This window comes from Vanacampus margaritifer, chromosome 2, assembly GCF_051991255.1.
Source record: "Vanacampus margaritifer isolate UIUO_Vmar chromosome 2, RoL_Vmar_1.0, whole genome shotgun sequence".
Taxonomy (NCBI): Eukaryota; Metazoa; Chordata; class Actinopteri; order Syngnathiformes; family Syngnathidae; genus Vanacampus; species Vanacampus margaritifer.
Window position 1 is genome coordinate 21,337,595 of NC_135433.1, and position 24,462 is coordinate 21,362,056.

Below are 24,462 nucleotides of genomic sequence, written 5' to 3' on the forward strand. Positions count from 1 at the left end.
CGGCTGACTGAACTTTGCTCGTCTTTTTGTAAAAAAATTACCTAAATAGTATTTGTACTTCATTACTTCCTACCACTGCTCAGCAGTGGTCCCTAAAAGTTGGAATGAATTAGCTCCTGATCAACTAGAAATTCACCAGGTATGTAAATCGTGACACAATGCTCGATATTGAAATTAAGGTTTGAAATCTCAATTTTTAGGCAAATTTAAGGTCTCATACTTCCTAAATATCTGAGGCAGGAATTCAATGACTTATCTCGCTTGAGCGGGGCATCAGAATTTGATGATAATTTTGAGGATTTGCCATGAGAAACTGATCTTGAGGGCCCATTTGAATGTGTTCTTATAATATTAATAACAATAATAATAGTTTAGATTTTTGAAGTGCCTTTCAAAGGACCCAATGACACGTAACAGTAACTCATGGTGGTAATTAAAATATTAAGTAGTGCCATGTTAACGGAGGAGCACCGACCATTGGCCATCAGCTGATATCCGGACAGCTTGACTGTGAACAGCAGCTTGACAGAAGATTCCATTAGAGGTCAGGAAAAGCTTGTGGGGTTGACACCACAGAAAGCAGAATGGTAAACTTCTCAACATGTTGCAGTAAGGTCCAGATGGATTTTGGCAGTACTGGTATTTAATAGCTGATCAGAGGCTAATGTCACAGCTCAAATTAACGTTCAGTAAGTGGCAAACTAAAGATAGAAAGTTGTTTGCAATAAAATAGGCTAATGGATGGACAAGAGGTATTTGGCATTTATACAGGTTGTGAAGCGACATAACATTCCAGCATCCTCATATTTGCAATGGCACGCAATTTTTGTAAGGTTTTTGCTTACTCAGCTAACTATTCTAACCTTGCACTGCAAGCTGGATTCTCACGGTATTTGTGAGTTCACAAACTGCATCTTGTACCAAGCCCACTGATTTTCACGGATTCGAACCGTTGCTGTGATTGGGCAAAACAAAAGTTTGGTAGGCTTGCACAAGTTGCCGCATCGTCCAATCAGCTTAAAGTATTGTACAGCATGTTCCGCCTTTTCTGAGAAAATCACAGTGTAGCAGTCCAAGATTGATATTGTAGAGAACTCCCTTGAGAGAATCACAATTATCAATCTGGCTATTGCCAGGTTATAATAACTCTTCTGCTCTTTCACTCTGATGAGCATCATGGACGATAAAATCTACTGCTACAAGAGACACGGCAGGGCACAACGGTAGATGGAGACTGCTAATTGCTTGGTACTATGTACATTACACAATTATCAAATAAAACAGCTTTGTTCCCCATGTTCTTACAATGCCAAAGCAAGATTAGAGGGTTTAAGTTTAAGTTGACAATCTTACTGTGAAGTTTAACATCCGGGACTCAAGGTCGACACGCCTTTGCCTTGAAAGCAATTATCTCTGTCACCATGCTTCTAATTATACAGCTGTGTGAACTTGCACTTCAGACTCAGCAATGCCCCGCTTCGGCGAGTTCTGCCAGAAAGGGACTTTCAAATAAATACCGGCGCCACTGTTACACCTCTTATGTTGTCTAGTTATTTATGTGACAGCATTATAGCCTGACATACAGCCTTGGCAAACAAGCCAAATTTTATTTATTGTCATTTTAACTGGTTTTCTGTCGACAAAGATATTTCCCGATACAACTCCATCTGTTACGATCGGTGGGTAAGGACCCAAATACAGGAAAGGGAGACGAGGCAGGTAGAATAACCAGGGCAAGGACAGGACGAATCGCAGACTCAGAAACGCAAACAAACACCTGCAAGCAAACAATGAACCAACAAGAACTGAACAAAAGACACGAGAGTAAGGCCCCGTCTAGACGGAACCAAAGCCGGCTTTGTTTCTCAAACAAATTTCGTACACACAGAAGCATTCCAAGACTTGCGTGTGTCCAAAAGAAGACGCTGAGGACGTTTAACGGCTATAATGTATATGCCAAGTCTGGAGTAGCGCTGTATCGCAGCCAGAAGGAGTTAACGGAAAGCATAAAAGAAGAATCAGCGAAGAAGACAAACACTTTTTTTTTTTCTAACTTCATTGCAATCTACAGAAAAAAACAAAGTTTTACATGTATCAAAACAACATGAAAAAGACGAACACAGGAGAAGTGACAATGGCAGGTGATTTAAATACAACACCGCTTGATGAAAGTGGGAATAAAGAAGCAAAATATTTTGCTGCAAAAGTATAGGAAAGCTAAGGAGGCTGCACAAAACGACTACAGTACGACACGGCTACCCGCCATTTTTGTTGACAGACTGACGGTTCGCGTGCAGTCACGCGAGAATTGGCGCATACGTCATCAAACTGCGACAATGAGTCGTCATTGAGCTGCGACCATTACATCATCACTGAAGGAGTATCCTGCATATGGTGTCCAGACAGAAGCGTCCGGGGCCCGTTTTGAAATGTTTCCACTCTGGAGCCCGGTTTCAAAAGTGATATGTTTTAAGCTTCGAAACCGCGCCATCGTGTGGACGAACGGCCTATACGGTAAGAAACTTGTGAGAATACATTGAAACTGGCTTTTGTGCGGACGGGGCCTAAATACACTAACACTGATTGACAAGACGAGACACACCTGGGCAAGACTCAAGTGGCAGGGGACCCTGATTGGTTGACACGAGGAAGGTCAGGCAAACACAGGTGGATCACATAAAGCTTGACAAGACAAGGGAAGAACACAGGGACAACAGAAACAAAACAGATGACAGACAAAAGACAAACAACAAACCAAACCAAACCACAACAGAGGGGGGCGGGGGCATCCACCCGCCCCACCATTGACAAATAGTATAATGTCATCCATCATCTGCAGTAACCACAACCACCCCCACCCACCTCCCCCGTTGACGAATACTTTCCTGGGATGAATTTTGTCCAAGTGCCCCTTTTTGTAGTAATCAAGGGCAGGATCGGATCACTTTGTTTTGCCATCATATCGAATTTCAATTTTTTTATTTTATTTTAATGATCTGTTTTATCGGAGTAGGCTTTTAATGTTAAATTTAAAAAAATAAAAAATAAGTATTGTGTTAACTTACCTAAAGTCCTTACAATATTTATATGAAATTCCTGTTGTAAGTAGGCTTATAAAGTAAAGGTTTGCTAAATACACTTTAGTATTCTGTTATATTTTTTTGGAATTTCATGGAATTTAAAGCTGACTTATGGAGGAATTTGCCCAAAAATATCTTTACAATAGTCTTTTCATTTGACCATTAATGATTCAAACATATTTTCTTTAGCAGATTAACACAGGACCTGTTCACAATGAGTGCTCCTACAAACCTTTTTTTTCAGTGATGGACCCCCTGTAAAATATTTTTTCAACAAAGTACTCCCTAACCAGTGAAAAACATTGTTGGTTGAAAAAAGAACAGTGTGGTGCCATCATTGTCTGATTTATTAAACTTTGGAACTTCATTGTTACAGTGAACTATTTGGAACTACCCGTATTTGGAAATCAAAAGGCTAAAAAAACAACAACTTTAAAACAAAGGAAATAAATAAGAAAGTTACAAATAAAGATTTGTGTACATACAAATATCACCATTAAGTGTCCTCCTTCGGGACCATAGTAAAGATCTGTTCTCAAAAAGAAATAATTAATAATCAAATTTTCAAATGATTGACAGATGATCCTAGATGGCATATAACAGTTTGGGTCAAACCATTCTGGTTTGAGGAGAGTAGGTTTTTTAGTACACTGAAATTGAATAGCTTACTGAATATACATTTTATTTTATTATCTTAGACTTTCCTGAAATGCTGCTTTTTCTATTTATTTCAAAATCTTCTGTACCAACCGGAGTGCCTTTACGTACCCCCATTTGAGAACCACTGCTCTAGCCAATAGTTTTCAGACTGGATTCAAGTTTGAATTTCCAGTCCTCTGTCTGCGTATGTGATGTCATGTGCGCAATGTGTACGTGAGAAGGGAGTGTGCAGTTTCATTTTTCAGCCACACGTGGCAGTAGCGATTCATCCATCCATTGAAATTCAATTTTAAATTTCAGTGAAATTCAATTTTGAATTTCAATGATTTTCAATTCAATTCTGTAATGCATTAGATGTATAAGTTGCTTTCTCTTTTGATTTCGCACACTCAAAGATCCCACATTCACAGTCTGGTGGCGGTAAACTACGTAAGTAGACACAGCTGCCCTGCGGCGTGCTGACACAGGTGTAGCTACCAGTGTGCGCCTACGGTCCCTCCGACCGCCACAATACGATTTGCCTAACATCCTGGGCCACAGCCGCCATATTTCAATTTCAATTTTACTTACTACAATTTGAGTTTGAATTCCAATTCTGCTTCCTTTTTGCAACCTCAATTCTAATTCAATGATTGAGTTGGAATTTAGGGGTCATTCTCAATTCAATTATGAATTCATTCCTGACTCATGCAGGTCAAAAGAAATTTGATCGCAGAGCATTTGTCTGAGGCCGATGTCCATCTGCGGGTAATTTCAGGCTTATATTATTGGGGATGATGCATGATAAAACAAGGGTCAAAATGACTCAATCTGTGACAAAGCCCCCGCTTCTGTAGACTTGAGCAGATGTTTAAATCTACACAGGTATATGCTTGATGTTCCTCCCATGAATAGCATCACCCCTGGTGAGCCCATTATCCATCCTACCTGGCACACAATCATCCAACACTTAATTTCCTACCCTGTTCAGTCACGGGTCCCAAATACACAAATAGAGTCTTCCACGAACCAAACATGCATGCTTTTGGAAAGTGGGAGGAAGCTATACCTTACTTTTACTTTTTATGCTTGATAACGTTAACAGGGGAGATGTGTGTGGTGCATTAACCTTTCGCCATTTGTGATCAACCTTTTATTTTTTTTACACCCAAACAAAAAATGTCATGATGGTGACAGTTTCATGCAGGATCTTCTATTTTCATTATTTCTGATGGGAAAAATGTGTACGGATATGCCCTCTCGCATTTTATTTATTTTACTATTAAAAGTGCTTATTTAACTGCGAACATTTGCATATAAAGGAAATGGTGGGTGCGCAATGACATATTCCTGACTTTTCCAGGATGCTTTGCTCAGCTTCGAATATAGTCGCCCAGGAAAGTATGGAGAGAGAAAGAGCAGAGAGACTGATGTAGGAGGGAGAGGGGGGAGGGAGTGATGGCTGCTTTGATCTTTGGAGGCCCTGTCTGGATTTTTTTTTTTTTAAAAAAGAAGAAAAAAAAACAAGTATCCAAGTCACTATAACCATGAGAGTTTTCCCCCTCTTAACTTAGTAAAGAAAACTTTGTTTTTAGGTGACAAGTATTTGCAAAGAGGCAAACAAGAGGAGTATTGCCACTTAATAAATGTACTTCGCAATCAGCCTTTCTGTCTGGATTCATGAAGTCATTACAATGAGAGGTGGGGTACAACCTGGATTGCCATAATTTTTTTTCAACCAATGACTAAATTAGTTTTATGTGATCTGTATGTGGATGACACAGAAGATGTGGATTGAAACTTTACAAATTAATGTTGCAATGGCAAAACGCGCGTTTCGAATGAAACAAAAAAAAAAATGAAAGCAGAAAGCAGATAGCTTTTCCACCTCTTAAATGACAAAACGTATCTTACTGAATGTGAATGTGCATCCAACGAACTAAATGTTTAGTTACTTTATAAATTGGTGTTGCAGTGGGAAATAGGGCTCTTCTGCCTGGATAAAAAAAGAAAAACATGAAATAGGTTTCCCCCTTGAATGACTACATTAATCTTCCTTTATTATGATGTGAATGTGCATCTGACAACCAAGATGTCACTTCATAATAAATTGGTGTTGCAATGGGAAAATGGGCATTTCAAGGCCAATAAAAGCCACCACATCAAAATAGAACATCGTAGATCAAAAGACGCGCATGCTGTGTGCATGTGTGCGCGCGCGCGCGTGCTGTTTTAAATATATAAAAAGTGGGTGTTGGTGGCGGTGGTGGTTGTAGGGGTGGGTAGGTGGGTGGGTGTTGTTCTGCCACGCTTGAACGTGTTCTGAGTCCTGCCCCGCCGTTGCTGATTGGCTGGACGCGCACCCAAGGGGGGAAAGTTTGAATAAAATACAAGAGCATGGCACAAATGTCGAGTGGAACGTCTGCGAACAGGACTTTAAAGTGAAACTGTGAGTTGCAATTACAGTCAATAAAAAAGGGACGCTGACGTTAACTATCAGGGGAAAGAGATGACAGCAGTCCGGGTCGCCTCATCGTTGCTGCCGCTGTTGGTGCCGCTACTCTTGGTAGTGATGCAGTCCGGAGCCGGGCTGTGCGCGCGGAAGTTCCGCGGTGGCCGCAACCCGCAACCGCGACGCGCGGCGCCGCTTCCCACATACCGGGCGGCGAGCGGCAACCGGGGTGACGCCACCGAGAGCTTCCCACTGGATTTCACCGCCGTGGAGGAGAACATGGATAACTTCATGACGCAAGTGAAAAACCTGGCGCAATCGCTGTACCCGTGCTCGGCGCAAAAGCTCGACCATGACATGAGGCTCCACTTTCTGGAGAACGCGTCGGTCACTTGCAACGATGGGAGCCCATCGGGGTAGGTAAAAAAATGCCAAATTGCAACTTTGCAAAAAAGGGTGCCAAATGCGCGTATATGTGGTCATTGCTACATTACCTGCAGGTTTATGATCCTTTATGATCCTAGAAGAGGATTTTTCAAGTTGTGGCACCCATGGCTACAATTTTTGGGTCACAGAAGTTAAAATGCATTTTTATTCCATGCCGTTTGTTATAAATTATGTAATGTCTTCTTTCTTGCTTATCATAAAGTTCATAACATGTTTCCCCAAACTGTGAATCAGGGTCCAAAGTGCAACTGGTTCTACTTTAATGGCCTGTAATGGAAAAGAAGTCCCATTCATTTTAAAGATTACTTTTAACAGAGAGTTTCCCATCCTGTGGATAGGGGCTCAAAATGTGTTTATCAGGTTCTAGTGTAAAATGTTGCAAGCAATTGGCAAAGGGCATTTCTTTATCCACGTATGTTGTAAATTTTGTTATGTCTATTGGGTTGCTCATCATTGAGTTTATGGCCCTTGTACAAGAGAACAGTGTTTCATAACCTGTGGATCTGGGACCCAAAATGGGCTATTTTGATTAGGTCGCAGATTGTCAAAATAAAATGCTGAAAACTATTTTATTGATTGGCAAACACCTTTATGATCATATTGTCTGTTTTTCTTTATTCTGTAACGCCTGCTTTGTTCCTTAGCGTTAGTGAATAAGTCTTTCTCGTTCTTAAAAAGTTTATAAGACTCTTAGGCATTTGTGGTCACTAGACGTGACGTCAGAGTGAAATGCCCTAGGTTGTTTCTTTTTGTTCCAATAATGTCCAAAGCTAAGGGTTTTTCATTCAAGTTTGCGATAAAGTCATGTCTGTTGCATTCTGTATATTATGGTTTTAAGATGAAGAACAACAGGACAGACACGTTGTCCTTTTTTGGGGTTGTGATCCTTGAAATAACTACTTGACGTCATGTTGCTTTAACAGAGAAATCCATAAAACATGCGAAAATCCAGCATGATTTCAATGGTGAAAACAAATTAAGTTGTGGAACTTAATTCATGATCACGGCACACACAACTTTTCTTGACGTAAAAAATATTGTCTTTTAAAATATGTTGTAATATTGCTTTCTAACATAGTATATATTATGAGGTAAATCTGATGCATTATTATTATTATTATTATTACTGTCAGGAGCCATGAAAAAAAAAATCTTGAAAAAGTATAGGCTACGCTGAGCATTTGTGGATCAAATGTTATTTGGCAAATTGGGCTTAACAATTTATTTATCTTTAGAATAGCATGGCAGGAAAAATCAAATGCTCATTACCTACCGTAACCATAACCAAAGAAATACTATTTCCCTTTTGTCCATGAAAAAATATACAGAAAATTGTAGCTAGCTGTGCACGTCATCATGTTGTTGTTGTTTTTTTGCTGTTTGGAGAGCACTGCTTTTATTGAATGCTGATAATTATATTTGCATGGCTGCCATTGTTATTATTATTATTATTTGCTATGATATATCCTGGATCACAATAGTAATGTGCAGATGTGACTGAAAAGCTGGTAATGATGCATTGTCTATTCATGGCTTTAACAATAATAATTCTGCATAATTCCTCCTTTAACAGGAGTGCGGTAAAGCTATAAGCTCTTTAGAGACACAGCAGGAATACCAGTGCAGGGGGATAGTTCACTGGCAGATGGCCTTTTTCGCGTTCAGCATTGTGGTGGTTGTCAGTTAAGATGCTAAATCCAACAGCTGACAAATAAAATCATTTTGTATGTGCGACAACGTAGGATTAATCTTAAGGAATTTGATCATGCACTTGTTTGGTAGTATAAAGAGTTTGGAAGTGAACGTCCCTGACTGTGGCTTACTATGATAATATGAAGTCATTAAATGCAGCCAAAGTATGAGTCAGCATCTGAGCAAATGGATTTCTATGCAGTCACTGAAACGTGTTTGGCTGTCGCTAGAGTTGAGTCACGGGTAGTTGCATGCCTCATTGACACACCCGTTATTATTCGCTTCAGAAAGTCCGCTTTGCCCTGGAATTTGTTGCATGTTGACTGCATCGATCTAAATATCAAGTCAGCGATTGTACGATTAGCACAATCTGAAATGCCAATCAATTAAGTCATAGATGTTGTGAGATCATTGCCGAAGAATGATGATCTCAAAGGAACATCCCAATTCTTGTACTGCTATTCACAATGAAAGTAGCATAGGGGAGATTGAGATAAGCGGCATCAGTGATTTTCTGTAAACCTTTTGCCATTGCTGCAACCTAGTGTTTTTTCCCAGAAGATAGAAATCAACAAAGCGGCAGGATGCTAACATCAAGATAAAAGTCTGACTAACTGACAACTAAAATGGTGACGGTATTACAGCAGTTGATTATCTCCCCCAAAGAGTAGGAAAGTGCACCATATCAACACTGGAACGGGTCTGTTTAAAATATATTGTCAAGCTGGCTGAAAACTAAAACGTGTCATGTAAATGGAGATTATACATGACACAATGGTGTATTCTTGGATGTCCCTCAGGTATTACCTGAAAGAATCCAGAGGAAGCAGACGCTGGTTGATATTCCTGGAGGGTAAATATAACCATGCATGTCCGTCATCCACTTTCTATACTGCGCATCCAAAAATATATTGACTCTTTGTGCACCCTCTGTGCAGGCGGCTGGTACTGCTTCAACAAAGAGAACTGTGACAGCCGATATGAGACCATGAGGAGCCTGATGAGCTCGTCCAAGTGGCCTCAAACTAAAACAGGTTGGCCTCACCTTATGTGTTCGACTCAGGCACTGCTTTCTATAATTATTGGCACCCCCCATTAAGATGTGTTCTTTAGCTTCTAATAAATCAATTTTTTCCCCCTAAATATTATAGGACCAAAAATAAAAAATAAATATAAATAAAATAAAGATAGAAAATCCACCTTTTTTTATACAAGTGGATTTAATCAGTGGGGGGATCCCACATTCAGAAATAATTACTTTACATTAAATCATGTGTGCCACAATTATTAGCACCCTCACTTTAAAAACGGTACAGTAAAAAATAACCGAAATTGGGTCAAAAATGGACTGACCCAACTTTTTGAGTTATGAAACAAATGAAATTAATACAATTATTTTATTTATTAGTAATTATTTATTTGACCCAACTATTTGGGTAAATTTACTAACACAATTGAATTGGGTGAAAAATGAACTGCCTAACTTCTTGAATTATTTAACCAAGAAGGTTGGGTAAAATGAATAACCCACAAAGCAACCCAATTTTGTGGGTTATTTTGTGGGTTATTCATTAGACCCAACTTTTTGGGTTAAATGAATAACCCAAAAAGTTGAGTTGGTCCCTTTTTGACCCCATTTGTTTTTGTTTTGACCCAACTGTTTTTAGTGTGCCCGATGTCAATACTTTGTAAAACGCCAATTTGCCAACAAAAAGCGCCTAATTTTCTCCTATCATGTTGTAAAAAATGGGAGAATATAGAAAGGGGGAGCTTCAACCATTCCTCTTTGCACAATCTCTTTTAGTCATCCAGCAACCTGGGTCCTCTCTGCACTCTCATCTTTAGCATACTCTACAGGTTTTTACGAGATTAAGGTCTGGGGACTGAGATGGCTACTGAAGGAGCTTGATTCTACAATTTTCACTACAGGAGTTTGCTTCTTCAATAAAATATATATTTAAGGCTATCAACACATCTTAACAAGGTGTGGCAATAATTACAGAGGAACAACACCTCATCTTAATGGCCGCAAGAGTTTGTACAAGGGCTGGTCGTAACCTGAATCCCCCAGGTGAACGATTCAAATCTTCATAATGAATCTGTTTAACCGGCTTCTATAAGTCCGCTCAAGTACTTAGAAAGACAGCAGATTCGCTGTAAACACCACATACTCAGACAAGTCTGTTTTATTAGTTTTCTGCCTCAATTTGGCAGATGGTCCAGGTGAAACACCGCTGACTCAATTGAATCAGTTCACGTATTGGAGTTGGCAGACCCACTGGAAACAAACTCAGTTGAGTCAGTTGATCATGTCACTGAATTCAGTTGTGGGACTCACTGGAAACATTGAATGTCATAAAAATAAAAATAAATCAATGTTGCTGACAAATATACAATTGTTTGGCAGTGGTGATCTCAAGCGCTATTACAAAAAACGTGATCCAAAGAGAACCCTCAGCTTTGCTGCGTGAACCCCAAAAAAATCTTGACTATGAATCCCCAGTGTGCCCCCATAGCTTAGTCATTTACAGGTACTGTACAACACTTCCTGCATTAACCAGTCTTATCCTAACATTTAAATTCAGGCACTATTCACGTAGAATTTGGTGAAACGAGCTCCATGATGCGGATCTGCACTTCAATTTATCAAGTTAGTCCTCTTTAACTTGGTTAACCTTTGGTGGAGTTTAGGGTAGGATTTGACTAGTTTTTTTGCATTACCGTTCTTTTGCCAGATCAACTTCCAGGTCAGTTCAAATATATTTTGCAGAAAGTTGGTCACTAACAATGCAAACAAAAGGCTTGCTTTTCTGTCAAGACTGTGAGCAAATCGTTTGAGTCTGTGGTGCAAGTCAACCTGGCGCCCGCTGCTCCATGACCATGGACGCCTTCGTCTTTCATTGTGGTGTAATAACTATAATTCATGTGGTAATGATGATGATGAGGAAGAGGATGTGTCTGCGAGTGCTGGAATGGCTAATGATACATGGTGATCTGTCTGCGCAGGCACTGGGATCCTGTCTCCACTGCCGGAGGAAAACCCTCACTGGTGGAATGCCAACATGGTGTAGGCCGACTCATGTTTACTTTTAAAAATCTATATATATATTAGATACAGGGTCCGACTTCAACATCCAATGACTTCAAATGTGTTTGTACAGCTACATCCCATATTGCTCCAGCGATGTGTGGAGTGGCGCCAGCGCCAAAACAGAGCACAGTAAGTAGTTGCTGGATGCTCTAAGTCAGTGGTTCCCAACCTGTTTTGTCTTGAATACCCCTTTACCCTTTCATCATACCATGAGTAGCCCCATATGTCTTGATGATTCTCCAACAGTGGAATGTAACACGACTGCACCATTTTATTTTATCTCTTTACTTTTAACATTTAATTCTCATACATTGTCTTATTTTAAAAGGTAGGGTCCAAAGAATTTCCCTCAAAAATAAATGCTGGATGTATACAAATGAAATCTGTCTCAATCAACGCCTTTGCGCTTCTGTTAATGTGCGGTGGTGATTTTGTCCTCTGCCACCACTCACACCACCTGTATTTTGGAGTTTTATTTTGTTGGGGCCTGTTCTGGGCGGAGACTCAAAATTTTCCCTCCAGCCAATCACAGAGTGGAGGACGTGTCTTTCAAAGATTAGAGCGGCTGCTCACAAACAATGGCTGACAGTGCCAAAAGAGAAACTATTCCGCTACGAAACATGCAGCGTACGCTCAAAAACCAAGGTGAATATCGGCTCTGCTTTTACTTAGAGAGGCTTGGGCTAAAGAGCGATGCGGAGTTGGCCTGCTTGGTGTTGGACGGGTAAACGCCAAACACAGAATGTTAGCCTGCTAATTTAGGGACCTGCTAGCATTGAGCCCGATGGGAGGAGCGTCAATCTTGAATATTGTGTTCACAAACTGCTACGGAAATATCTCTTCGGACCCTACCTTTAATTCAAATCAAACATGCAAATAATTATGTGGGCTTGACTATTAATTCGTAATATAAATGAAAACATCTGAAACCACATCAATAATGAATCTGCCTTTGTTATATAAAACTCTTGTAATCTTTACCACTAAAATAAGGAGTAAGTCCCCTTGAAACAGGCTTCTAAACCTTAATTATCAGGAACTAAACAACTTGTCACAGGTGTTGACTTATGAAATGACTGAGGATATTTACTTGCCATCTTAGAAATAAATTTAAAAAATGTTTCTACTTACCCCCCTTCAATGTGGTCATGTAACCCTACCCTGGTTGGGAAACACTGCTTGAAACAAACTCAGAATTCATGTTCTTTCTCTGTGATGAGCAGGTGGCTACGCTTTTATGGGCTCACTGATAATTCAAGAGGTCGTTAAAGCATTGCTTAAAAAGGGTCTGGACAACGCCAAGGTTCTGCTGCTAGCCGGGAGCAGGTATGTTCACAAATGAAACTACAGGAACATTCGAGTGCTGTGATTATCAATGTGAATATGTCGCATCTGCATGCAGTGCCGGTGGGACGGGGGTGCTGCTGAATGTGGACCGTGTGTCGGAGCTGCTGGAGGGTCTGGGACACACGGGGATACAAGTGCGCGGCCTGGCGGACTCTGGCTGGTTCTTGGACAACAAGCAGTATGACTTTACAGACTGCTTGGATGCAGTCAGCTGTGCCCCCACTGAGACCATCAAGAGAGGCATCAAGTAGGCAGCCAAAATCCAGATGCTTTACTGCATGTGACATCTTGCTCTTATAGCAACTAGGATTGCACGGTATACCGGTTCTTATTTGATAATGGGGTATTGACGCATTTAACAAGATATTATGCTGCATTTGAATGGTAATGGTACTTGCAGTGCCGCTGCTCCCCACGTTACGGTACCGCAGCAAAACAACAGTTGATGAAAGAGTAAGCTAACAAGCGTGAGCTTGCGCGAACACGGGGCAAGAGGAAAAGCTTGGAGAGGGCAGAGATGTTAGAGAGGAAAAGAAAGAGAGAGAGAGAATTGTCCTATTTCTCTTTACAAAAACAAATGTGCCAATGTTAACGCAAAGCATCCGTGATATGACACGCATGACGCACAAAGCATGACAACGAGTAGCACGCACAAAAGACGACGTCAGGCGGCTGTGTTTATGGAATTAAATATGGTCCAGCGTGTAAGTGCTGATCTTTGTATCATCTCATATCAACAGAGGAGTGATGCGGGAGGGGGCGGCGGAAATGAGGCGTAGAGATTTTGGGGAAATAAGGCAACACTTTTCGATCTCCACATTTCATTTCATGACGTCTACCAAAGATAACATCACATGATGTCATTGCCGCACAAAATAAATTAACTGCGGGACTGAATTACTACTATCACCACAAATGTCAACTTTATGCTTCATGTTTCAAGTGGGATTAGATTCAAGTCATCATATCAATAATCATAATATAATAACTTTATCTGAGTCAAAGTGGCACACAGTAATGCTTATCTGAGCCAACCACTGTTTTATGGAAATAAACACACAATATATTTTATATTAGTCATTTTTGTGGCACTTGAAGTGCTCATGTTTTAGTGTTCATCCATTCGATATTAGCTATTGTGAACGGAGTAGGACTTTAACTAGCAGAGCTGGGCAAAGCTGCCATTACATCATTGATAGATGCTCACCTTTCAGCGAGTGTTTCCTCATTTTCGGCGAGCGCTTTATGAAGCAAAGCCTTGTAACAATACACACAGACCGAGAAGGACCGTCTGTACTGACCCGGATTGACGGATGTAAACCTGCTTCAGTCTGTGTATTTTCTCTTCACGTCATAAAACACTAGCCAAAAAATGGCCATCTGTCAATGACGGGGCGATGTTATGACGGTTTTGCCCAGCTCTGGTAACTTAACTAGTTGAACAATATTTGGTGAGATTGTAAGTGCTTCTGGAGGTTGGTGCAAATAGTCCATAAACAATTGGTCTAAACTACAAACACCAAAAAGTCTGTTTTCTAGTCACGTGACACATTAGGAGGCAGACCTCCATGGGAACAATCATAAAACACCCAAAGTCAAGATTGGCATTTTCTATACGAACAAAAAAGTCCAATATGTAGCTTATGCAACTGCATAATTTAGCATAAAAGGCTAGCAACAGTGTCCAATTCGGAGAGACACACTCTAGGATTATGAGTTCATCCGTAGCCTTTTATAGTGCATGAATTGGTACCTATTCAGGGTGTAATAAACTCACCTTTTGTTTTTGTTATGCAAGTGCACCACCTGCTGGGTCATGTAAGCCAATGCCACACTTGGCTCTTGTGAAAATGTCACTGATCTATGTATTTGACATTATCACCAGGTACTGGGGAGGAGCGGTACCAGAGAAATGCAAACAAGCCCATGAAGGAGAGGAATGGAATTGTTTTTTTGGCTACCGAGTCTTTCCGTCCATAAAAAGTATGTTTCAGCACCACATAAACCACATTCACTTAATCACAAAAGTACATGATCAGTTTGGTTTAAATTTGGTCCTTTTATGCCAAATTCTAGGCCCAGTCTTTGTGGTCCAGTGGCTGTTTGACGAGGCCCAGTTGACAGTAGACAACATTCAATTGACAGGACAGCCAGTTCAGGAAGGCCAGTGGCGTTACATCCAAAATTTGGGTATTGAGCTGAGGAACACCCTCAAAGATGTACCGTAAGTTTGCCTTATGTATTTTCGTAAAAAGGAGAATGAAGTTGTAGGATTTCCAAATTTTTCCTGATGAAAACTGTCTTCCATTTTAGAGCTATGTTTGCCCCAGCATGCCTCTCACATGAAGTCATCACAAGAAAGTGAGTTTAAAGTGCTACAGTGTGTAGTTTAGTGGGCTGGCTTGTGAGTTAACAGCGCCCTCTTGTGTCATCTTTCAGCTACTGGACTGACGTGCAGGTCAAAGGCACTTCCTTGCCCCGGGCACTGCATTGCTGGGACCGCAGCCTCCATGATAACAGGAACAACAAAGCCCCACCCAAAGGCTGCCCTGTGCATTTAATAGACAACTGCCCATGGCCACACTGCAACCCTACCTGTCCCACCATCCGAGACCAGTTCACGGGCCAAGAAATGAACGTCATTCAGTTCCTTATGCACATGGGCTTTGACGTGCAGAAAATGGCCCAGCAACAGGGCATGGACCCCAGCAAGCTTTTGGGCATGCTTAGCAGTGGCAGCTAAAGAAACTCAAACAAACAAAAACACACTTAACAGTATCTTCAAGCTAAAGCCCAAGTAGGGTTGTGGCTGGTCTCTCTGGCCAGTGTCCATACCTGATACCTCCAACCACTCTCTCTACCTTAGTCTTCCCCCTTATGACATCCTGTTTACTGTTGTACCTCAAGAACAAAAACAAACACACAAAAACAGATAACAGATTACCGTATTTTCGCATATCGGGATGGTGGGGTGGGGGGGAGTGGGTATTTACCCTAACGCAGATGGGGAAGGAGTCTATTATGCATTTATTTGTGTAAATGCATTTGTTTAATAGTATTAAACCATAATAATGTTCCCTCACTTTTCGCGGGTGTTACATTCCATGCCCAAACGTGATAGGTGAATTTCCATAGAGGTCGTTAAAAAACAAACAACAACAAAAACCTTCAATAACCACTAATTCTGTTTGCCACCTTAATGAGCTCTTCTTGCAGAGTTGCGTAAACGAGCCTCATTGAAGTTAATTGCTTTCAATTAACTAGTTTTTTTAGAGACACACACATTGGCCTTACTGTGTAGGTGCCAGTTTGTAAGAGTAAAAACTGTGGACTAATCTAAAAATAGCTCACCAGTGATGGGACACACTAACTTGCTAAAAGGAGAAAACGTCAACATTTTTATTTTATTCATCATGGTATATATTTCTTAATTTACTAAATATTCTATAATTAAAAAATGTAATAGATTGTGTTGATTGAAATAAAGAGCTGTTTTTTATTTACTCAAATATTACCAAAAAAAGGACAAAAATATCAGCATAAATGGATACAAATAAAAATCTGCAATAGAGTAAATCCGCAATAGAGTAACTGCAAAGTAGTGAGGGAGACCATTATGGAGAAATTCAGCAAAGACCAACTAACCAAGCAGGAAGTAATACGTGGAGTACGCTATCCAGATGGACGCATATTGTGGCATGAGTGCATATGAACGTAATGAACTCAGAACTCATTTCCCATATGGGCTAAAAATCCATACTTAAATTCCACTGTACTTCAGAGGCATTTTTAGTTAGTTGAAATGAGGGTTTACACCAGCATCTGAAGTGGATGATCCAACATGCAACCAACTGAGTCAAAGGCGTCAATTACAGAGATGGCCACGAGTTGAGGAAATCTGGTATACTTGTCCCATAATCCCTCCCTCCCTAACAACTAACAACTGGTCACAAGTGCTGGTGCCACATGCTGTAAAGATAACTACTCAAATATGTAATACAGTTTAAGGGATCAATGATTGTTTGGCATCAGTATCCTTCCCAACTGAACTACACCCACTGTTACTTAGTACACCTGGAGGCGTTTAGGGGCATCATGATGAGCTACACACACACACACACCACAGTGCCATTTAATTTGAAGTCAAGTGTACGTACCTCTTGCATCACCAAAAGCGGACCACTCAAGGCCCAAAGAACATATTGTTTTCAGGCTCATGTCTAGTTAGTCCTCAGATCAATGCAATCAGCATCGAAGCATAGGTTTCAAATTCTGGTCCTCGAGGGCCGCAGGCCTGCATGTTTTAGAGGTTTCCCTCCTCCAACACACCTAAATCAAATGCTTAGATCGTTATCGGGTTTCTGCAGAGCCTGCTGATGAGCTGGTCATTTGAATCAGGTGTGTTGGAAGAGGGAAACCTCTAAAACAGGCAGGACTGCAGCCTTTGAGGACCAGAGTTTGAGACCTGTGATCTAAAGGGAGACAAATATTGTGTGTGTGTGTGTTTTTTTTTATGATTAGAGTATTTGTATAGTTTTTTCAGGTGTTCACATTGTCAACTCCATACTTATATTTCATAATAGAGATAAACTTTTTAATATAATGGCAATGCTGTATGTACTGGTGTCTCTCCAATTACATATTTCCTCACACCAACCACAGAAGGAATGGTATTACTAATTGTAATTTTATTCTGTAACATATTTTTAACAGGAGAAAGTCGAACTACATTGTTTATTTACATATTTATTTTGTTATGTAAATCATATTTATAAGTGCTATTTTTTCGCAGAGAAGAAATTCTTTGTAAAATTGTAAATACATGGCTGTTTTTCCCTCTTTGTGTTGACTGCATGTCTTTATATTAAACCCAAAAGAAAAGACACAATACATACATACAAAGAAAAAAAATTTGGGTTCTCCTGTTATTTTTTTGGACGATCCTCCTCACATACCTATTGCATGAATTAGCATACTTTTTTTTTACCTGGTCTGACAACCTTAAAATAATAAATGACAAAATAAGTGTGACTGATTCACATGAAATCCGGCATGCATTTCCATCAAGACAGGATGCAATAAATAAATAAAATTCACAAAGGACTTTCAGTGTAAAATCCACGGGCTCAGCAAGTGCAGAATACAGAAACAAGCTCTTCCGAGCTAGGCTATTAGCTTGAGAGTTAGTTTTATGCAAACTAAAACTGTCCTAATGAGATGTTTGTGCCATTGTGCTGGTATGTTAGCTAGCTATGACGATTAATAAAATCACCTTGGTCATGAATAACACAGGTATTTTAATTTAACGTGTTTCCTGAGGTCCTCTTCCTTGTATCTAAAAAAAAAAAAATGCTTAAACATTGGTGTGCTTGTTTGGGGGGGGGGGGGGGTGGACTATCACAGTTATCACACGAGATAAATGTATTGGTCCTCCAAACTGTGTTCAAGTCATTCTTTATTGCAGACACAGGTCCATACAAAATAAAAATAAAAACATACACAGACAAAAAGGACAATAAAGATTAAAACTATACTAAACTATGCAAATTAAAATTTACACAAAGTAGTGCACCAAAGCAATCTAACCTTAGAGGTAAATCTATAACAGCTTTTCATTGGGTTGACCAAGGCTTCTATTATGCAATTCTCTGGCCTGTCTAGTCAACAAATAAAACTAAACGTTAACTGCCTTAACATTGCATGAAATGTTGGCACTATGCCATCTAGGAACTCGAAGAAGGAGCGTCATTGCATCATTGTAGGCAACTTTAAGCCTTCGCAAACTTGACTTATTGTAGTTAGTCCACAGCTAAGCAGTATACAATGGTGTAATATAAGATCTGAACATAGATAACTTTCTAATCAACAAATTAGCCCTTAAGTATATCTTACGGCGCTGGCGAGAGATATCTTTGTCATCCATTCGATCCTCAGATATGATATGATTGAGATATTTGGTTTCCACACATACATCAAGGGGGCTGTTCAATAAATAAAATGTTGGAAAAATGTATTTATTATCCACAGCGCTTTTAACCATCATTACATGACTCTTTTTAGCATTATATATAATATCATGATATATGCCATTGTGGGAGCACATCGTCAACATCTGTTGCAACCAAGCACTTTATGGGCTAAAAAGTACGAGATCATCAGCATACATGAATATATGCTACGAATGTATATTAGAGCTATAGTGCTGTGTGTTAGCAGTTAGCATGCTAGCAAATCCCAGTTGTCGAGTTAATTTTCAAATGCAAAGAGTTTGCTCAGACAAGAGTGTAATGAGTTGGTAATATGTGTCTTTTAAACTATAACTCACCCCTCAACCAGACTCTTGCTCCACCACTCAATTGGGCATAGTCTGGCTGTGATTGACAGCAGCAGTGAAAACTACGATCTAAATAATTTCAATACTACGACAAGCCATGCTACCCAAATGCTATGCTAATAAATCACAAACCTGAAAATCAACATAAAGATGTTCGTAAACACTACTATTCCAACTCCAACTCACTAATAAGGCGTGTACGAGACTGTAGGAGGCAGACATGGACTTGCATATGTAATGCTGCATTCGAGGAAAGTGGGAAGTCGGACTTTTCCGACTTCAAACCAGGAGGTGTGTATACAGGAACGCCCCTTTGAACTCGGAAATCCACTTGCTAAGTCGGAAAAGAAAAGGACCCCGACTTCACCGACCGACTTTATGGCATCTCTCTACAATGGCGACCCGTGTGGAAAACACATACTGTAAATGGTAAAACACAATTTACTTGTGTGTAAAACTAAAAGACATAACTTCACGTAACACAACGTACGTGACAGTATGCCGCTAACTCCCTGGATGAAATTATACGGTGAACTGCTGAACTGTATGGAATGTTTAATAAAAACGATAAATACATAAATAAAACAAAATTGCGAAAAGTTTGTTGGAGGTCAAAATGTGTTTTGAGGACCAAAAAAAGTGGGGGGGGGGGGGAATTAATCACTATCTGACATTTAGGCTGTTTACTTTCGCCTTCAACGCTTTCAGGTTGGAACTCGGAAAAGACAACTGGGATAATTCTGATTTCCGACCTTCCTCAATTGCAGCAACAATCCGAGGTAGCAGAGCGACTAAGAGACATCCACTTTCAATCTGGATGGGCTAAAATCGGATTTGGGATGGCAGTCTAAACAAGGCCTATGTCAATTTCACTGAAGTGACGTTGGTAGTCCGTGCGCGTCCAATGAGAGGATAAACTGCCGAAATGTATTTATCCCAGTGATTAATCCGAAAGTGACATCACACAGACAGATTTTGCCCCAAATTCAAGCTTCCACACAAACATTCACTGAAATTTCAAAATAATGACCAGGACATGTAGACAACATTATTAGGCCCGTTTACACAGTTTTTCTTCAAAAAAGCTACTCATTAACTGCATACAGTATTTGGAGAATTGTAAGTGTTGGTAGACCATTCTGTGGTTCAGCAAAAAAAAAAAAGTTAATCTGTTCTATCTATGGGAGAAAATACTTACACCTTCAAATTTCTCATCTTCACATATTATACATATTCCTGAAAAAATAGTAGTGAGAGCAATTTTTTCACACGAATCGCTAATACACAAATGTAAAGCAACACTCCAGATTACAAATATCACAAGTATTTTCGGTAACTACCAATTCATGTTCACTTCCTAGATCAAATCTACCACTGCTTCTGTATAATTTTCCCGTTGGATCATGTGTAATTGCTGTCTCTAATGGGCGTCCCAGCCTTCCGCCCTGTCATTACACGGTGTATAAATGCCAGTTTCTTATGGCAGAAGCTCTGACTCAGCCTCCCAAGAAAGACGACTCCCCTACTGCATGCCACATGTAGCCTCCCACACTGCTGTGGAATATAGAGCCCCTATTTATAGCAGTAGCCAGGGGCCTGTAACCCTGGGCATGGCTGCAAATTTCATTTAAACAGCCATCCTGAGCAATCTACCACGACACGCGGTCAGACGAAAGACAAACGGGGTCAAGGGAGGATGACTAAATTTTCTGATTTTTTCGATGGATGGCTACAAAACACCGAGGAATTTGACTGACAGAAAGACAAACAACTGCACCTGTTGGTCAATGACGGCTATTGTTGGATCACCGACTCAATGGTATGACATGAAGAAGGCTTACGGAACGGGAATTACCTTGTCATGCACCGGAGAACTACTTATGAGAGCAAGCAAAGAACATTTTTGATAGACAGACTTTAACAAATCTCAACAGTTTTTGACTGCATTTTCGTAACAGGACGGACGTTGGTGTTTTATTGCTTAAAGACAAGTACAGCAAAGATAAATACTAATCTAAGGTAAATTCTTTTCATCTTACTCTACTTACTTTAAGTAATAGAATCTGCTGTAACGGCTTCTTAAGAGTGAAGCCGTAATGCCAGCTCTGGGAGAAACAAAGTACAGACCCTTGTAATTAGGGACCTATAAAAAGCAACCAAGAACAGGACTGAGAGTGTTTCCATAAGAATTTGGACAGCTGTTACCAGGGGACAACTTTCATACACGATGGATGCTCATGGTGGACACTACCTCAACAAAGAAGCTGTGTTGTCACCTTTAGGTGCAGCCCGAATGTGTCAGCTGCTCTTAGGATCCACCATCATCGCCCTTGTGTCGCACAGTGCGGGCTACAGCGCCACCTATGGGTATTTCTGCATGTTTGTGTGGTGTTTCTGTTTTGCTGTCACGCTGGTGGTATTCAGCCTGGACATCACGCGACTCCACGTCTGCATGCCAATCTCATGGGACAATTTAACGGTGGCTTTCGCCATGCTGGCGACACTCATGTACATCACTGCCTCCGTGGTGTACCCCGTCTACTTCCTGGATATGGATTGCCCTAACAAGGGCTGTGAGGTGCAAGCCTACCGCATTGCTGTGACCGTTATCTCCAGTGTCTGCGTCTTCCCTTACGCCACCGAAGTTTTCATAACTCGTGCCAAACCGGGTGCTGTGGTGGGGTACATGGCAACTGTGTCTGGTCTACTCAAGGTGGTCCAAGGATTTGTGGCCTGCATAATTTTTGGAGCACTGGACAATTACAGTGGGTATGAAAACTACATAGCCACTGAGTACTGTGTGGCAGTGTACAGCCTGTGCTTCACCATCACTGTGCTTGTGGTCATACTGACAATATCTGGAAGGACGTCTTCCCTGCGGTTCCCCTTTGATCGGTTTGTAGTCATCTACACCTTCATGGCTGTGATCCTCTACCTCAGCACCGCACTGGTATGGCCGATCTTCAGCTTTGATAAGAAGTACGGATTGACGACTCGCCCGGAGGTCTGCCCACGTGGAGAATGCCCTTGGGACAGCAAATTGGTGGTAACTGTGTTTACCAACGTCAACCTCATTCTTTACTTTGTTGACCTGATCTACTCACAGAAGATTCGCTTCGTCACCAATGCTGCTGTCTGAATGTCCATGTCAATAACTTGGTAGGATCACTCTTTTAATAAAGACTTAGCTCAGCGGGACTAGGCATTACATGAACCTTAAAACCTTCAGCAAAAACTGCAGGGGCTTCCTCGCCTGTGATCTGCTGACTATGCCCACCAACAAAAATCAAAGTACACACATACGAACAATCGGGCCAAATTTAACAAATGTTCCCTATCTTGCAAGCAAAGGCCCCATTATCTGATGTGTCTGAAGGATTTCCTCCCTGATCTGACGGTCTGCGCTGACAATCATAAATGGCAAACCTGTTCAATATTAAGGGTCGGAAATCGTCTTGCATAGTCGGAGCCACACATTCCTGATTATGGCATGAACTGAAATGACAGCCAGTCAAGAAGTGGCCTGACCCTCACGCTGGTTCTGCTGAGTGCTTGTATAGTATATGCTCGCCTAGCCTTCTTCTGTTTTTGTACTAATACTCCACATCTTTGTATTTTCCAGCAGTCTGCATTCTGCCTCTCACAGGTCAGTATAATATTACAACAGACATTCTTGGTCATCTCAAGTACACCAAACTGTAGGAAGCATGAATGCCATTTTTTTCCAGCGTGTGAGATCTCTCAGATTGTAAAAATCATGTTAAAAATAGGTATGTGTGCACCCAATTTAGCTGTTTTCTTGCTAATGATTACAATTGGCCATTCCGTCTGAATCTGAACAAATGGATGTATGCATTATGTATGTCATTGTTAAAAGCACATGTCATATGGGTACGCATATATTCAACAGACAGTTTGCACTGCACAAAGCCTTTTACGTTTGGCTCCCTGGCCATTTTGCTGTAAACCTGTTAAATATTCATATAGAATCATGTTTCTGTATAGAATCGTGTTCAAATAGAATCATGTATCCACTGAATGTGAGTGAACAAACGAACTGATCAACAAGAAACAAACTTACTAACGAGAACAAATCAACGTTTTGATCAACAAAGACTATTGGGAAGATTAACTTTTTGTATCAATAAACAACTTGATAATTACGCAACTAGATATTTGACGAATTGCCATTTTGATTATCTGAGTCCTATTTTATTGTGGGGACAGGAATTAATAGGCTTCAGCTTCATCCCGTCAGCCCTTTTTCTTTTCGGGTGTAATTGTATGTGAAAATTTAATGTTATAACTTGTCTCAATGATTGTCCGAAAGGAAAAATGAATAAATAAAAACAAAAAACAAACAATGATCTGTTGTATGTATTTCTTAATGCAATAGATTGTGTACAGTATTAATTTTGATATTTATATAACCATTTCTTCCTCAGTTGGTTATTTTTGAATACCAATAAATTACTGGAGAATTTGCCTGGCAGATCGACAACGTTGACCAAGAACCTAAATATACCCTACTTGATTTGTTGGTATTTTGAATTAGCTGTTCCTATATGCAAAAGTAATCTCTTACAGGGCCTGCCTTAAGACCTGTATTGAATGTACTGCCGTACAAAAGTGAAAGTCAGTTAACAAACTAATTAATTGTAACACAAACAAAAAAACTAAACTGGAATGAATTATTGCTATTATAGTAAATGTATTATCCATTCATCCATCCATTTTTTGAACCACTTATCTTCACAAGGGTCATGGGCCTGCTGGAGCCTATCTCAGCTGTGAATGGGCGGGAGGCGTTGTACACCCCTGAACTGGTCGCCAGCCACACAAAGACAAACAACCATTCCCACCCACAATCACACATTATTTAAATGATGCAATTGATGTTTGTTCATATTGCATATATCAGCCAGACTCTATATTGCAATAAATTCCACTTTGGGTTGTATAGTTAATGACACAACAACGACAAGCGACTTCACATAGGACATACTGGGAACCAAACTTTCATTAATGAATTTGTGGAAAACATTTTCTCACAGGCATGTATAACATGTTTGACTGGGTTGTCTGCGTAAATTAGCAAAACATAATGGCTAGCCTGCTAGCTATGGCCACCTCGATAGCATGATAGTGTTTACATTTAATTCTGAGCAACAGAAAAGTAAATTAATTGATTCATCAACACCACACCATGTAGGTCTGAATTTTAAACTCTTCTATTTTTGAATCAACTTACCTGTAAGTAATGGCTAGCATTCCATCTTCCTTTCAAGGAATTTCCTCGTGTAACATTCTTTCCAACGGAGACTTCACACATTCAAACTGCAGGAGTGGTAAAGAAGGTTGTTAATCATTTCACGTTGTC

At 40.3% G+C, this 24,462-nt stretch overlaps 2 protein-coding genes and 1 long non-coding RNA gene across 3 annotated transcripts in view; 2 read left to right on the forward strand and 1 right to left on the reverse strand.

Moving 5' to 3' along the window:
- LOC144044116 (uncharacterized) overlaps positions 1 to 24,462 on the reverse strand; it is a 50,875-nt gene that overhangs the window by 26,005 nt on the left and 408 nt on the right. Inside the window, exon 2 of the long non-coding RNA XR_013291194.1 lies at positions 24,334 to 24,419. This is a non-coding gene — a long non-coding RNA (uncharacterized LOC144044116). The remainder of the gene's footprint in view (positions 1 to 24,333; positions 24,420 to 24,462) is intronic.
- notum1a (notum, palmitoleoyl-protein carboxylesterase a) lies at positions 6,145 to 17,040 on the forward strand. Its single transcript, XM_077557993.1, has 11 exons — positions 6,145 to 6,587; positions 9,111 to 9,163; positions 9,249 to 9,344; positions 11,317 to 11,377; positions 11,472 to 11,530; positions 12,625 to 12,727; positions 12,804 to 12,995; positions 14,634 to 14,731; positions 14,825 to 14,972; positions 15,062 to 15,109; positions 15,188 to 17,040. The coding sequence occupies exons 1-11, from the start codon at positions 6,229 to 6,231 to the stop codon at positions 15,489 to 15,491; spliced, it is 1,521 nt and encodes a 506-aa protein (XP_077414119.1). The 5' UTR covers positions 6,145 to 6,228; the 3' UTR covers positions 15,492 to 17,040.
- Positions 21,304 to 22,345, forward strand: myadml2 (myeloid associated differentiation marker like 2). Its single transcript, XM_077558998.1, has one exon. The coding sequence runs from the start codon at positions 21,310 to 21,312 to the stop codon at positions 22,219 to 22,221; it is 912 nt and encodes a 303-aa protein (XP_077415124.1). The 5' UTR covers positions 21,304 to 21,309; the 3' UTR covers positions 22,222 to 22,345.

Bases quoted from the DNA above. Each gene is read 5' to 3' on its own strand.
- myadml2 (XM_077558998.1), top strand. From the start codon at position 21,310: ATGGATGCTCATGGTGGACACTACCTCAACAAAGAAGCTGTGTTGTCA.
- notum1a (XM_077557993.1), top strand. From the start codon at position 6,229: ATGACAGCAGTCCGGGTCGCCTCATCGTTGCTGCCGCTGTTGGTGCCG. The intron at 14,732-14,824 runs GTATGTTTCAGC...GCCAAATTCTAG, and splicing joins AGTCTTTCCGTCCATAAAAA to GCCCAGTCTTTGTGGTCCAG. The intron at 15,110-15,187 runs GTGAGTTTAAAG...GTCATCTTTCAG, and splicing joins CATGAAGTCATCACAAGAAA to CTACTGGACTGACGTGCAGG.